The sequence below is a fragment of the Pseudophryne corroboree genome, chromosome 1, assembly GCF_028390025.1.
Source record: "Pseudophryne corroboree isolate aPseCor3 chromosome 1, aPseCor3.hap2, whole genome shotgun sequence".
In the NCBI taxonomy this organism is placed as follows: domain Eukaryota; kingdom Metazoa; phylum Chordata; class Amphibia; order Anura; family Myobatrachidae; genus Pseudophryne; species Pseudophryne corroboree.
In genome coordinates, this window is record NC_086444.1 from 308,404,293 (window position 1) to 308,419,152 (window position 14,860).

General features: G+C 45.1%; 1 protein-coding gene across 1 annotated transcript in view; it reads right to left on the reverse strand.

Annotated features, from left to right (window-relative positions):
* Positions 1-14,052, reverse strand: part of MLXIP (MLX interacting protein) — a 173,083-nt gene extending 159,031 nt beyond the window's left edge. Inside the window, exons 1-2 of the mRNA XM_063930047.1 lie at positions 13,492-14,052; positions 5,350-5,572 (exon numbers count right to left, since the gene is read on the reverse strand). Coding sequence (XP_063786117.1) covers positions 5,350-5,572; positions 13,492-13,952 — 684 coding nt within the window. The 5' untranslated portion in view covers positions 13,953-14,052. The remainder of the gene's footprint in view (positions 1-5,349; positions 5,573-13,491) is intronic.
* Between the last annotated feature and the right edge of the window lie 808 nt (positions 14,053-14,860).

Here is a 14,860-nt window from a genome sequence, read left to right on the forward strand (position 1 = left end):
GACATTTCTAATTGAGTCTCACATTTCTCAGGTGCGTGCATTCACGCAATGTATCCAAGTTTAATTATACAAACTCGCTCCTAACTGAACTGACCCCTGAGCATGAAGCAGAACTGGAGCAGCAGCACTACGGTTTGCAGGGGGGAATATAATCCTGTACACACACACGCACACACATATTTGTGCTCCAGTCAGGAGGTCACAACACATTATACACTGACTCAGCAAACATCAATAAGCCATGTGTAACAACCTAAAAATGCTGACTCTGTGTCAAGTGACGGACACAAAGTACCTGTTTACCATACATACAATGTATAGTAACTCATTTACTATCAGTTTATAACAATATACCAGATTGCAAATCACATGTCTGTAGTCCACATAACCTTTATTTCATATACTTATTTTGAACTTAATACCCGTTAATAACATTATAAAAGGAAAACTTAAAAACCTCTATATACGGTCTCACAGGACTCAGCTTGTTCTGAGGTTAGCACTTAATTGTAGTTCCAAAACATCAGATACAAAGAAATAGTACCATGTATAAAGTTTGACAATATGAAGGTGCGAGGCCACACCCACTTTTCCAGGAGCGCATAGGTGGGGGGGGGGGGCTTCGAAATTCTCTCGCTCAGGGTGCTAGTAGGCCTGGAGCCGGCCCTGACAACAACATACCTTTAAAAATATTATTTTAATAGATATGCACCTCCCCCCATCCCCCTACAATACTTCTCCATTAGGGCTTTGTCCATATCCGAGGCTGCCTCACATTATCCAAAACTTGCATGGGGTATGGCATGGCCAAACTAGGCAGCGTACAGGCACTGGATGATTAGATGGCATGGTTAGGTAATGTTGTGCACAACTACATTTATTTTCATAGTTCACTCGTATTACCGATACTTTCAAACATAAAACAGAGGACTAGTACACAGTAATGTGACTACACATGTGGACATAGGGAGACTTTCATGGGGGTTTGTCCATAATTATCTGTACTACAGATTACGGATGGACTGTTTTGTAAACAGAGAGGTATCGAGCACTACACAACTACAAGTTTAAGAATACGATTGATCACAAATGATTGTCAAGAGTAAACCATATTTGCATAGGCTCCCGGATTGACCCAGGAGTCTCATGAAAACTGGGTGGCACTCCCAGCCATCCGGAAGTGCAGGCAAGTCTCCTGGAGCCTGAGTCAACCCCCCCCCCTACCTCCCCGGACCAACCAACAGTGGTACTTGGAAGTGGTAGGTCTGGGGGTGGGGGGTGTCAGATTATGCGATTTATGCTGAATCGCATCATCGTAACCCCCACCGCAGAAATAAGGATGTGAGGAGTGCGAGTTAGGGTGTCATTGCCAGCGATGAAACGGAAAGGCAACTCACTCCCTTCGCATATATTTGGAATGACCACAAAGCCTAGAATAGAAAAAAAGTCAATAAAGCTCTAGAGCAGGCTTTTTCAACCAGTGTGCCGTGGCACACTAGTAAGCCGCGACCAGTTGCAAGGTGTGCCGTGGAGCCAGAGCAGCTTCCTGCACCTTCAGAGTGAACTGTTGGCCCGGGCTCTTCTTAGAGGATCAGTCGTGCTCTGGTCGTGACCTATGCCTTGAAGATGCGGCGGTGTGATATCACAGGTCATGGCCGCCGCGTCTCACCACCCAGCCAGCCCACCCGCCTGCATACACATCTTCCAGTTCCCGCCTGCATACACAGCTTTCCTTGCCCACCCACATCCACACCTGCCTGACCACCCGCTGCTCAATATTCGCAGCACTCCACTATGAACCACTCCCGCCACTGAGGTATAGGAAGGAGGACAGCTGAATTGTATGGGCTAATATTTGTTACTCTATTTCTCCTTTGGGAACAATAAGATTTCAATAGGATTTATGTGGGGAGAATAAGGATTTATGGGGGGAACAATGTGAATAATTCATCATGTGGGGAGCAATAGGATTTATGTGGAGAGCAATGTGATTGTTTTTTCTGTGTAGGCCAATGTATGTGTGGAATTTTTTTTTTTACTGTGAGTGCCAATTTGTGTTTTGGTTTTTTTTTCTGTGGGGAACTGATGGTGTGCCTTGGGAATTTTAAAATATTATTCGGTGTGCCGTGAGTAAAAAAAGGTTGAAAATCACTGCTCTAGAGGTACATACAGAAGGGACAAAAGACAACAAACCACAACGGATTTTGGTTTCCAATATCATCTCTATGCTGATGACACCCAAATCTACCTTTCCTCTCCAGACCTCTCCCCTGCTCTCCTCACTCGTATCTCCAACTGTCTCTCTGCTGCCTCTTCCTGGATGTCCCAGCGCTTTCTTAAACTTAACATGTCTAAGACCGAGCTGATCATCTTCCCACCCTCCCGCATAACCTCACCTCCTACAATCTCATTATCTATTGATGGTACTACTATCTCCTCTAGCCCCCAAGTGCGCTGTCTTGGAGTAATCCTTGACTCCTCCCTCTCCTTCTAACCACACATCCAGCACCTCTCACAAACCTGCCATTTTCATCTAAAAAATATTTCCAGGATCAGACCCTTTCTGACCCAGGATGCTACTAAGACTCTTATCCACTCACTGGTCATCTCCAGACTGGACTACTGTAATCTGCTCCTGACTGGCATTCCTGACAAATACCTCTCTCCACTCCAATCTATCCTCAATGCTGCTGCCTGGCTCATCTTCCTCACCAAACGCACTACGTCCACCTCTCCTCTCTTACTAGACCTTCACTGGCTTCCCTTCCCTTTCAGAATCCATTTCAAGCTTCTCACACTCGCTTACAAAGCCCTCACCCACCCCTCTCCCATCTACATCTCTGATCTTATCTCCCTTTACACTCCCACCCGTCCTCTTCGCTCTGCTAATGCACGCCGACTCTCCTGCCTACGGATTACTTCCTCCCACTCTTACCTCCAAGATTTTTCACGTGCTGCACCACTTCTTTGGAATTCCCTACCTCTCCCCCTCAGACTCTCCACCTCTCTACAAAACTTCAAACGGGCTCTCAAGACCCACTTCTTCACCAAACCCAGCCAAATCTCATCCTAACCCTCTGTTCTACGCTCTCTATGTACCCCATCTGTGTCACCCCTGTCTGTCTACCCCTCCCCTTTAGAATGTAAGCTCTCACGAGCAGGGCCCTCTTCCCTCATGTGCTTATCCTTTCTTACTTTAATTATCCTCAACTGCACCAAATCCTGCAGTCTTCTGCCACCTGATACTTATTCCAGTGTCATCTGCTGATGTAACTATGTTTATTTACCCTGTACTTGTCCTATACTGTCATCAACTGTAAGTTGCTGTTTTCCTGTTTGATTATTTGTTTATGTACTCTGTAATTGGGCGCTGCGGAACCCTTGTGGCGCCATATAAATAAAGGATAATAATAATAATAATAATAATAATAATAATAATAATAATAATAATGCAAAAGATATCCAGAAATAGCAATACAGGAAAACAATACAGTGAATTGGAATGGAACTGGAATAGCGTGCAGGGTTAGGGCAAAAGGAGTAAGAAAAAAAAAATAGGATTTTAAATTACCTACCTTTAAATCCTTTTCTCGTAGTCCATAAGGGAATCTGGGGTTCACTTAGTACGATAGGGTATAGATGGGGTCCAAAGGAGCCGGTGCACTTTAAATTCTCCAAACAGGGTGTGCCGTCTCCTCCCCTCTATTACCATCTTCCAGGTACGGTACTTGTCTTCTACTGACATCAATGGTTCAAACCAAGAGGATTGTAGAAAATGTAAAACCACGTTCAGATCCCAAGGTGCTGTGGGCGGCACAAAAGGAGCCTGTATGTGAAGGACACCCTGCAAGATTGTCTGGACTTCAGGCAATGTAGCCAATTTTCTCTGAAAGAAGATGGACAAAGCCGAGACCTGGACTTTAATGGAGCCTAACCATAGGCCCATATTCCACTCCAGCCTGTAAGAAACGTAAGAAACGACCCAGGTTGAAATCCGCAGTAGGATACCTGCGGCCTTCCCACTAGGAGACCTATCTTTTTCAGATATGATAATGCTTTGACGTGACTGAGTTCCTGGCTTGAATCATGGTTGCAATAACCTTGTCCGGAATACCCTTCTTAGCTAGAATGTTCTGTTCAACCGCCATGCCGTTAAACGAAGCCGCCATAAGTCCGGGTAGACATACGGCCCTTGTTGAAGAAGATCCACCCACATCGGCAGAGGCCAGGGGTCTTCTACTGACATGGCTAGAAGGTCTGCGTACCAAACTCTTCGAGGCCAATAGGGGGAAATTAGAATTGCTGAAATCCTTCTTCCCTTATGATTCTCTTTAGTACCCTGGGGTGTAATGGAATTGGAGGAAACAGGTACACAAAACGGCAAGTCCACGGCGTTGTCAGTGAGTCCACTGCTGCCGTCTGAGGGTCCCTTGTTCTGGAACAATAGCGCCGAAGCTTCTTGTTTAGCCAAGAGGCCATCAGATCAATCTGTGGATAGCCGCACTGATCTGTCGAAACACATGTGGATGGAGACCCCACTCTCCCGAGTGTAGGTCGTGTCGACTTAGGAAGCCCGCCTCCCAGCTGTCTACTCACAGAATGAATATGGCCGATATAGCCCTTGCATTCCTTTCCACCCAGAGGAGTATCTTTGAAACCCCTCGAATGCAAGCTCTGCTCTTTGTTCCTCTTTGTCAACTGATGTACGCCACTGCTGTGGCATTGTCCGACTGAACTTGTATGTCAACCAGCCCTGGAACTGCGCCCCTTGGGTGACAGCTCCCCAACCCCGAAGACACGCATCTGTGGTTAAGAGAATCCAATCCAGCATCCCGAAGCTCCAACCCTCCAAGAGGTTGGAGGACTGCAACCACCACAGGAGTGAAATTCTGGCCTGTGGTGAGACGTATGATCTGGTGCATCTGCAGATGCAAATCTGACCATTTGTTCAGGAGATCGAGTTGAAAAGTCCTTGCGTGGAAACTACCATACTGAATCGTCTCGAAGGAGGCCACCATCCTTTACCAACAGGCGTATGCAAAGATGTACTTTGATCCGGCTTGGTTTCAGTATTGCTCGAACCATCTCCTGAAGCGTCTTTGCCTTGACCACGGGAAGGAAGACCTTCTGAGCCACTGTGTCCAGAATCATTCCCAGGAACTGGAGTCTTTGAGTTGGCTTGAGGTGGGATTTTAGTAAATTGAGAATCCACCCGTGGTGTGACAGTAGTTGTGTTGTGCGACTGATGCTCAGTTGATCCCTGGATCATGCTTTTATCAAAACATCGTCCAGATAGGGGACATTGTTCACCCGCTGAATCCGGAGTTGGAACATCATTTCCACCATCACCTTCGTGAAAACCCTTGGGGCTGTGGACAAGCCGAAGGGTAGCACCTGGAATTGATAGTGCTCGTTCAGCAGAGCAAACCTAAGGTAAGCTTGATGAGGCAGCCATATTGGACTATGGAGGTAATATATATCCAGAGAAACTAAGTCCTTTATATCCAGAGAAACTAAGAACTCCCCCTCTTCCAGACCTGAGATTACTGCTCTCAGAGACTCCATCTTGAACCTGAAAACCCGCAGATATGGGTTTAACAATTTGAGATTCAAAATGGGCCTCACCGAACCGACCAGTTTCAGTACCACAATCAGGATGGAATAATATCACTCGCCCTGTTGTTGAAGTGGAACTGGAACAATGACCTGAGTCTGAACCAACTTTTGAATGGCCTCTTAACGTAAGCCGCTTTTCCTCGAAAACCGGTAGGCAAGACCTGAAAAATCTGTGAGGCGGAGAACTTTCGAACTCCAGTTTGTAGCCCTGGGAGATCAGGTCTTTTACCCAAGCATCCTGGCAGTAGCTTCTCCAAATGAGGCTGAAGAATCTCAGACGAGCTCACACACCTGAGATCCCCCAGGCATGGAGGGACAGGGCCAACGCTCTGTTCCTGAGATCCTGTGGCAGCAGGTTTGCGTGGCTTACCTCTGGTGCATCTTGCTGTATTTGAGGCACCTCTGGAATTACCCTTAAACCTTGCGGTCCAAAAGGACTGCAGGGAATGTCCCGGGTAAGAATGTCTAGCCGGTGGAGACGGTGTCTAATTCACCTCCGAATAGGCAATCTCCTGTGAAAGGCAAAGCTTCCACACTCTTTTTTGACTCCGCTTCCGCTACCCACTGACACGGCCACAAAGCCCTGCGTGCAGCAACCACCATGGTAGTAGTTCGTGCATTAATAATGCCTATGTCCTTGATTGTCTCACAAAGGAAACGTGCAGATCCCTGGATATGTTTTATCAGAGTCACCTTTTCTGCCAGGGACTTATCTCTAATTAGGCCCTCCTTAAGGTTACCTGCCCAGGTACTAATGGTGTGTCTTACCCAACAGCCTGCAATAACAGGCCTCTGGGACGCTCCTGCTGCTATGTAAATAGACTTCAAAGTGTTTTCTATTTTCCCGTCAGCCGGTTCCTTTAAGGCAGCAGCCCACAAAACTGGCAGCACTGTCTTTTTTGACAGGCGTGATACCGAAGAATCTACAGCAGGTGGAGTTTCCCAGATTGTTCTCCCTTCATGGGCAAAAGGGAAAGTGGCAATTAATTTCTTTGTCACTTGGAATTTCTTATCAGGATTAACCCAGGGTTCTCTAAAAAGATCATCCAGTTCCTTAGAATCAGGAAACATGACATGTGCTTTTTTCTGCGTAGAGAAAAAAAAGACTGCTGTACCTCTGCTTCATTACCAGGGATACATAAAACATCTCTTATAGCAAGTATAAGTGATTCCATGCCCTGTGCTGGAGAGGAATCTTCTACCTCAGCAGTAGATTCCAGCTCCTCCCCCTCTGGTACCTCCTCCTCGGACTCAGAGAGAGTTTCAGGTAACCCCCGCTTTTGGGGTAGTGGTTGTGAGAGAGAGCGCACCCATCTGCCTTATTCTTAGCCAGAACAGCCATAGAATGTTGTAACTGTTGCCTTTCCTGTCTGGCAGTAGTTAACTCATTTGCCATGTCAGCCATCATAGAATTAATAGAATTTAACCAAGTTCGTTCTCGTAAATCCCCCCCGGAAGCCCCACTGTCTTGTGAAGGCCGACTGCATTGCTCACACATGAGAAAATTTGCATGGGAGGGAGAAAACCTGGTGTGACAGACCGCTTTCTTCACAATGCTGACAGGGAGACAATAACACCCACACGAACAAGCAAGCCTGCCCAGCCCAGTATGTGTGGAGAAAACCCAGATAGGAGGGACCAGCTATATGGTTGCTCTATGTGTAAGGAGCCTAATAAAAGGTTCCCGTAGCAGGCTTTCCCCTTAAACTACACCCCTGTACCAGTGTCTGGCTGTGGAGTATCCCCTGGAGGAGCTGGATGTCTTGCTGTGCAGCGCCGAGAATGCAGAGAGTGGTGCCAGGAAGCCTCCGGTCCCGCTTTGAGATAGCTCCACCCCCTTTTATGGCACTGGAGCTACAGGATTCTTTATACTGGCAAATGTCTCCTTTGTGTGTAAAATGAGGTCCCAACACCTATTGTCACTCCACTGCCAGTCTGCGCTGGGGGGGGGGGTTATGGGATCACCCCAGAGGGAGTCTGTATGCCGCCCTGCGTAAAACCAAGAACCGGGGAACCCCGATAGCGGGACCGCCGGCTTCACTCACCACTCGACGATCTTCAGGCTCTGTGCTGGGGGTGTGCGGCATGCTGCGGGTGTGTGCGCAAGAGCGCCATGTCTGCGGTACACTGACCCTCAGCACTGTTGTCCTGTCAGCGGGATCCGACTAAGCACCTCCATGAGTCCCCCGATGCAGGTAGGCTGTTGCCCAACAGCTTACCTTTAAATTAAACTGAAGAAAAATCCTCTTGAGCTCAAGAGTGTGCATCCTCTCCTGAGGGTAAATTTTTCTAAACTGGGCTGTGGAAGGGGAGCATAGAAGGGAGGAACCAGCAATCCCTGTTTGAAGAATTTAAAGTGCACCGGCTCCTATGGACCCCATCTATACCCATCGTACTAAGTGAACCCCAGTATCCCTTATGGGTGTTAGACAAAAATAAATAAATTCCAGAACAGACTCAAGTTAGATAGGGGCATCACGGATGGGTCGTCTAACACCAAAGTGGGAGGGAGACCAGCGATCCCTCAGCTCGTAATATTTATGCAGAGCATTCTTGGTCATATATACATACCTTACATAGACAACTGTGTCACTGACCAGAGCTCGCCATTTAAGAATGTTGGGATATACAGATGCAAACTTCCCCCTAACTGTTATGACCCTAGCAAGTGCAGAAAGATGCATGAAACCTAGTCCACATTTTGGCAAGAGAAGTGGTAAGATGACCAAGGATTCATTATTGTTACATCTTCAGTACATCTGCTTGTGCACCAAAGGCCCAATAGAGAAAAGTTCTTTATACGCTGATAGATGATTTGCACGGACACGTGTCACTACCTCTCCAGATGCCACAACCATGCCTAGCTGCAGATGGCAGATCAACACCTAATGGAAAGGAACAAGCCAGTGAACAACGACGATGTTTCAGGGAGTGTCAAACGTAGTTAATAAACTCCTATTACCCGTCTGCAATGTACTGTAGGCCAAGTTTCAGCTGTGAAAGGCCCTTCAGCAGTAAAACGGTTAGAAAACCCCATTTACTTAAAAAAATAATTACTTGTTATAGTCATTTATAATGTAATTAAACAAGAGAAGTTATACATTGGAAAGACTGTGAATACCAATACATGTAGATGGGTTTTTAATCTGTGTCCGTCTTAACATATGTGTGATTAGTATATTCTCTCATTACCAGTAATACAACCACTAACACATTGGTTATTCTGCCATATCTTAAAAGCTGCACTTACAACGCCAGCAGAACACAGGAAAGCTGAAGCGTCATTCATCCCGCTATAAAATGGGACATGTCATTTACACAATTTATTTAAACAAAACAAGAGAGAGAGATTAAAGAACACAAGAAGGGGGGAAATGCTGAGTTTTCTGATCATCTACATTTTCCATAGGGGGAAGCAGACTAACAACAACGCAGGCATATAGCTTGTCTGTGAGCTGGACATACAATGGGGTGTTATTAGAACTCACAAACCATGTGCACAAAACATGACTAGCCTAAGGAACTGCTAACAGCATGAAAATTAGCAAATGTGTTTCATTTATTAAATAACTCACATACTTCAGTGGTGTCTGGGAAGAAAGTTATAATTTGGCTCCTGATTACATAGGGAATGCCAAGTGCTCAAAACAGACAGGGGAAAAGAGAGAAGTTTTTTACGCTGAATGGAAAAAAAATACTTCTGCGTAGCGTGCTTTCTGAAAGGGCATGACCTCAAAGCAGGGGAAGGAGGGGGGGGGGGGGGGGGATGTGGCATTAAGGCCACAAGGGGCAAAGCCATGCACAGTTTCACTCCCCTGGGGGAAGGATTTATACAGTTACAGAACCTATTTAATAGGAGAGCCCGAGCGACAGATCACTAATCCCGAGAGACAGGCCTGGCACACGCTGCTTGTTTGTGCTAAACCCAGAGAAAGAAACACACTTTATAAAACAGGAGCTGGAAACAGCTGTGACAGGCGCTGTAAGCCAAACGCAGAACTAGAGAACGGCTGCTTAAAATTGACTTGTTTACCCTTATCCATTAGGGCTAAAAACTTCAGAGACTATTATTACATTTAGTAAGGACGAACAGGAGTGTCCAATGTTTCAGTAGTACAATAAAGTATACCAGGAATGTATTCAGCAATTCCTAAAAATAGCACTTTCATTTGGAATTGGAATTGTAATTCTTGACATGTAAAATCCAGTACTATTATTATTCTACTAGTTACCAGCCTGTCAACATGACGGAACATCACAATAGTAATGTAGTGCACGCCCAAACGGAGCAACAATTGCTACGTCGGGCGCAATTTAGTGGCCACCGGCACGCAAAACACTTGCATCCCCCCCATAGAGGCGAGGAGCTGCATTAGCTTTATTATATAGGACAGATTTGCTGTTGGATACAAATATAGACAGATAGAGCGTCCCTTGGTTCAAATGTTTTTACGTCAACATATAAAAGCTTTGTTCCAGTAAAAAGCACCATAGCATACTCTTCATATAGACTTTTAGGACTCTATTATAAGGAGAAGACTTGATAGGGCTTCTACCTATTTACCAGTCTCTGAAGCCAGAAAACACCAATGCCTGCGTACAGGGTTCCGGTGGTGGGCACCACTGCCTGAGGGTCCACCACCTCTTTTAGAGATCAGGTTCCAGATTGTGCACTTGAATTATACAAAAATTGTGTTATATTATACTGCACAGGATTATGGTGCATTTTGTACAGTGCATTAATCTGGTAATTTTACCATACAGTACATGGAATATATTTACAATGGCAAACACAGGATTTCTTGAGGGGGGTTTCCAAATGCAGTCCATAATCTCCCACTCTGCAGAACATTGGAGCAAGTGTGGGAGTCTGGGGGAGAGTTACAAGTACCTAGTACAGACCCTGGACATTAATGTTCACTTTGATCTTTTTATACACTGGTTACTGGATGGAATACGATATTAATATTTAACATTATAGAAGGTCTATAGTATAGGCTGTATCAAACATTTAAATATTATAAATAAGTGTTCAGGAAAAGGTTAAACAAAGTATAATAAATACACAAACATAACAGAACCAGTACTGCACTAAGCACACATTCTCCCACATCATGATAAGGATCCTGTCTCTTCTACCTGGTAGCTGCTCTCTGGCCCATTGCACTGATTGAGGACTCAGCTCCAGACACTGTAAACTTGGTAGATAAAGCTGCTACACTGTGCAGCAGCTCTGCCCTGTCCATTAAACTGCATGATGTGACAGCAGCTCTAGTATTTCTATTATATATCATTGTTATTGTCATAATTTAAGCCACATGCCAAGAGGAGAGGGTTTTCCAGGCAACCGGAATCCCCCCTCTGCGTTTGCCCATGATTTAGAAATGGGTCCAGACCATACACACTCTAATGGTTAGACACGCCTAATGTAAGCATGGACCCCTACCCCTTCATGCCCCAATCCGACACTGCTAGCGAAAGCATTTGACTGCTCCCTCTAGGATAGCTCTTCAGACAAAGCATGGGGGAATCCTAGTGAACATGATTGCAGCAGTGAACATCGCAGCAAACTTTGATCACCAATGCCATCTCAGGATGGTGATAGCAGGCAGTGATGCAGAAAACACTGCTGGAAGCCCAAGTATGGTATAGCTGTATGAAAGGGGTCACGCATATGTAATATTGTTGAGGGAGATATGCAGTGATAGAAAATCCCTTCTATTGCTGCTTTTTGTTAAATAAACCGTTTCATTATAGTTTATGATGGTGCCAGTCTCAAAGGTGGGTTTAAGACATCAGGGCCTTTCTAACGAAACTACAACATTATAAATGACATGTCAATCAAAGGCAGCTTATTAAAAGCAGTAGTAATCTCAGACAGCCCCAGCATTCCAGGCATATATTCCCCCACACTACCTATTTAACAGGGTGGTGTAGTTTGTGATCCAGAAGAAAAAATTGCATTTGCCCTAGACACAACAGTTGTCATACTCACTGCATAGTAATTGAGGCCAGAATAACAACCTTTTATCTTCAAGTTCCTGGGTGTTTCATGAAGATAAGAGGCCACATTTTCAGCATTGCAGACCAACTATATCGTAGAAAAACCATTTATGCTGTGAACCTACACTATTCCTATTCTCTGCACTTTAACCATTCATATTTATTAAAAGAGTATTTAACAAAGTATCCATTATAACAGTCCAATAAGCACTCTGTATAGAGATAGCGGCGTACCAGTAAAGCCAAGCCACCCATGACTCTCCAGTGTCAGGCCTTTGCTAGCAGTGTCTAGCCTGCAATCTTAGGTATAATAAAAGCGAGGCCATGTTAGTGTACATAACACAACAATATTATTATGCTAGGCCACTATCAAGTCACTAATTTTGTTTAACTTAACTTCTAGGGGTTTTATGAGATATATATAGCATACACTGTTTCTGCATAAATGTGTATTGTGCTTATGGAACAACGTGTATGACAAATTTTAACGTGTATTAAAAATAATCTTTCTATCATTCCGGTTATGCTGGTTGGATTTTACTTTGAGTAATTATTTCAATTTTAATTATGCCATTGTATCTGTGCGCACTCTGAATATTTGTGTTATATTTTATCTATCGTCTCCCACTAGCAGGGAGACTTTTCAAGAGGTGCTGCCCTATCCTTGGTACAGCGCGAATTAAGGGTATTGTTGTATATATATATATATATATATATATATATATATATATATATATATATATATATATATATATATATATATATATATATATATATATATATATATACACACACACATATATACACACACACGTTCTAGAGTGTTGTTCTAATGGTAATAATTCCTAAAACCACATAGTGTCTTCTTTTCTCGGATGGTCATGTGTACATATATAGCAAACGACATACACATGTTTTCCCCATGCAGTTAGTTTTACCATTTGGAACAGACAAAATGAACAGGATTTTTATGAAGGCCAGAGTTACATCATTCCTATACAGCAGGAGTTAAGAGGAAGTTGCAACATATTGGGCTGTTAGAGAATGGAATCAAAACAGAACAAAAAAAAAAAAAAAAAAAGCCTAAGAATTTATATTATGATCTATTACTTGGCAAAGCAGACAGAGAAATGAGGAAACAGCAAAGGAATGCCTCTCAGAGTCACATGCACAGCTGTAGAAGTGTGAAGACTCACAGTTTCAACAAGATCAATTAGAACAGAGGCACATACATACAATTTGTGACCATAGGCCCTCACGGATCACCGTCTAGCAGATAATTACTTTAGATTGCTGAACAAATCTAACTTAGTAATTATCACGTCTCTGATGTATGCAATGTTGAAAAATATTCCCCAATCCCAGTATCTCACATGTTACTATTCTCGTAAGTGGTTACAATAATTCAGACAAATATGAGTGGCTCCTTTCAACAGATGACTGTACAACACAGGCCTTGGCAATATCAATAGCAGGATGACAAAGAAAATCACAAACACTCATACCCCTATCACAGCAGTGTAGTCAGATGTACAGACACATAACCAGTGATCAGCAGCAATGGGGAAAAATAAATAAATAAAACAAGCCAAAACAAACATATTTTACACTGAAATTAATCCAGAGTGTAAAGGGGGGGGGGGGGGGGGGGGGTCTAAGTTGTGGTTAATACAACTGCTAATAATAACCTGGTACAATGTAAATGGCTCAGTCAGTGGATGTGTAATAGACAATTCTTTGTTACATAGACTTCACTGGGGAGTGGGACATGTCCTGCTCACACATTTACAGCTCTACAGATACCAACATGAACCAGGCTACAAATAAAACGAATCCATACAGCATCCCTGTGCCCCAGGCTCCTGCAGCTACCTGTACGCCAGCGTCATGCACTCCAGCAGCTTGGTGAGCGACGCGTCTATGGACAGATGGCATGTGCTGGTCTTGCCGAAGCTGTAGGTCTGGCAGGCCTGCTCGTTCACCGTGTCGAAGTCGTAGCCTTTCTTAGGCGGGTGCTCGCTGTGCGGGGATGACACCATAAAGTGGCCGCTGTGGATGATCTGCGCTTCGGCGCTGTCCAACTTCTTGAGCAGCAGGTTGGGCTCGTCCGTGTCAGAGTCATCGTCCGGCTCCTCCTTGACCATGACAGCGGCGTGTGCCAGGCGGCTCGGGAACGCTTTAGCCGCCGCCATCATCATCATCCTTCCGGCTGCCAGCACCGGCTCATTCCAGTCTACACGATCGGGGATACTCTGCGCTACTGCCGCGGACGAGGCCGGGTTCGGAGGGGCCTCACCAACGTCACACGCTCCCCGGCCAATGGGGGCAGGCATTACTCCGCAATTAGGGAGAGAGGACGGAGCTTCGCCCGTGATTGGCTGCCAGGCAGACCGGCCCCCGGCAACGCCTACTCAGTGACGTTGATAGGAACGGCCGCTGGGTTTGCTGCATATACAGTGTGTGTGTGTGGCCGCGCACTGACTGGAGGATGCTTCCACTTTCTTTTGTTCGATGGAAGCAGCATATCAACCGTTACCCCGCCCCCTGCCATGCTGTCGCCCACTCTGTCGTATGAAATGTAATCGCATACAATGCGTTATGTCCCTTCACTAGGACACGAGTGGGAGCTGGATGGTAAGGCCAAGGCACAAACAGTAGAGGACCTGCTACATAATGGGGGTAATTTCAAGTTGATCGCAGCAGGATTTTTGATAGCAACTGGGCAAAACCATGTGCCCTGCAGGGGAGGCAGATATAACATGTGCAGAGAGAGTTAGATTTGGGTGTGGTGTGTTCAATCTGCAATCTAATTTGCAGTGTAAAAATAAAGCAGCCAGTATTTACCCTGCACAGAAACAATATAACCCACCCAAATCTAACTTTCTGCACATGTTATATCTGCCTCCCCTGCAGTGCACATGTTTTGCCCAGTTGCTATCTAAAATCCTGCTGTGATCAACTTGGAATTACCCCCCATGCTTCTTAAAAATAAAGTGCATTTTCTGAATGACGTTCCAAGGGAGCAATTGAATTAAATGTGATGTTGGCCGTTTGCAGTTGGAGCAGAAAGGCGTAGTAATTAGGGTTGCCATTCCCACTTGTGTCCTGGTAAAATACAAAGACGGCAGCACTGGTTTGGGCATGAAATACACTGGCAAAGTGGTCTCTGTCACCTCCCTGGGCTCTCCCTCTCTTCCCTGGCGGGAAATAGCAGCAGGCTGTCCTGGGCGCCTCCTCCAGC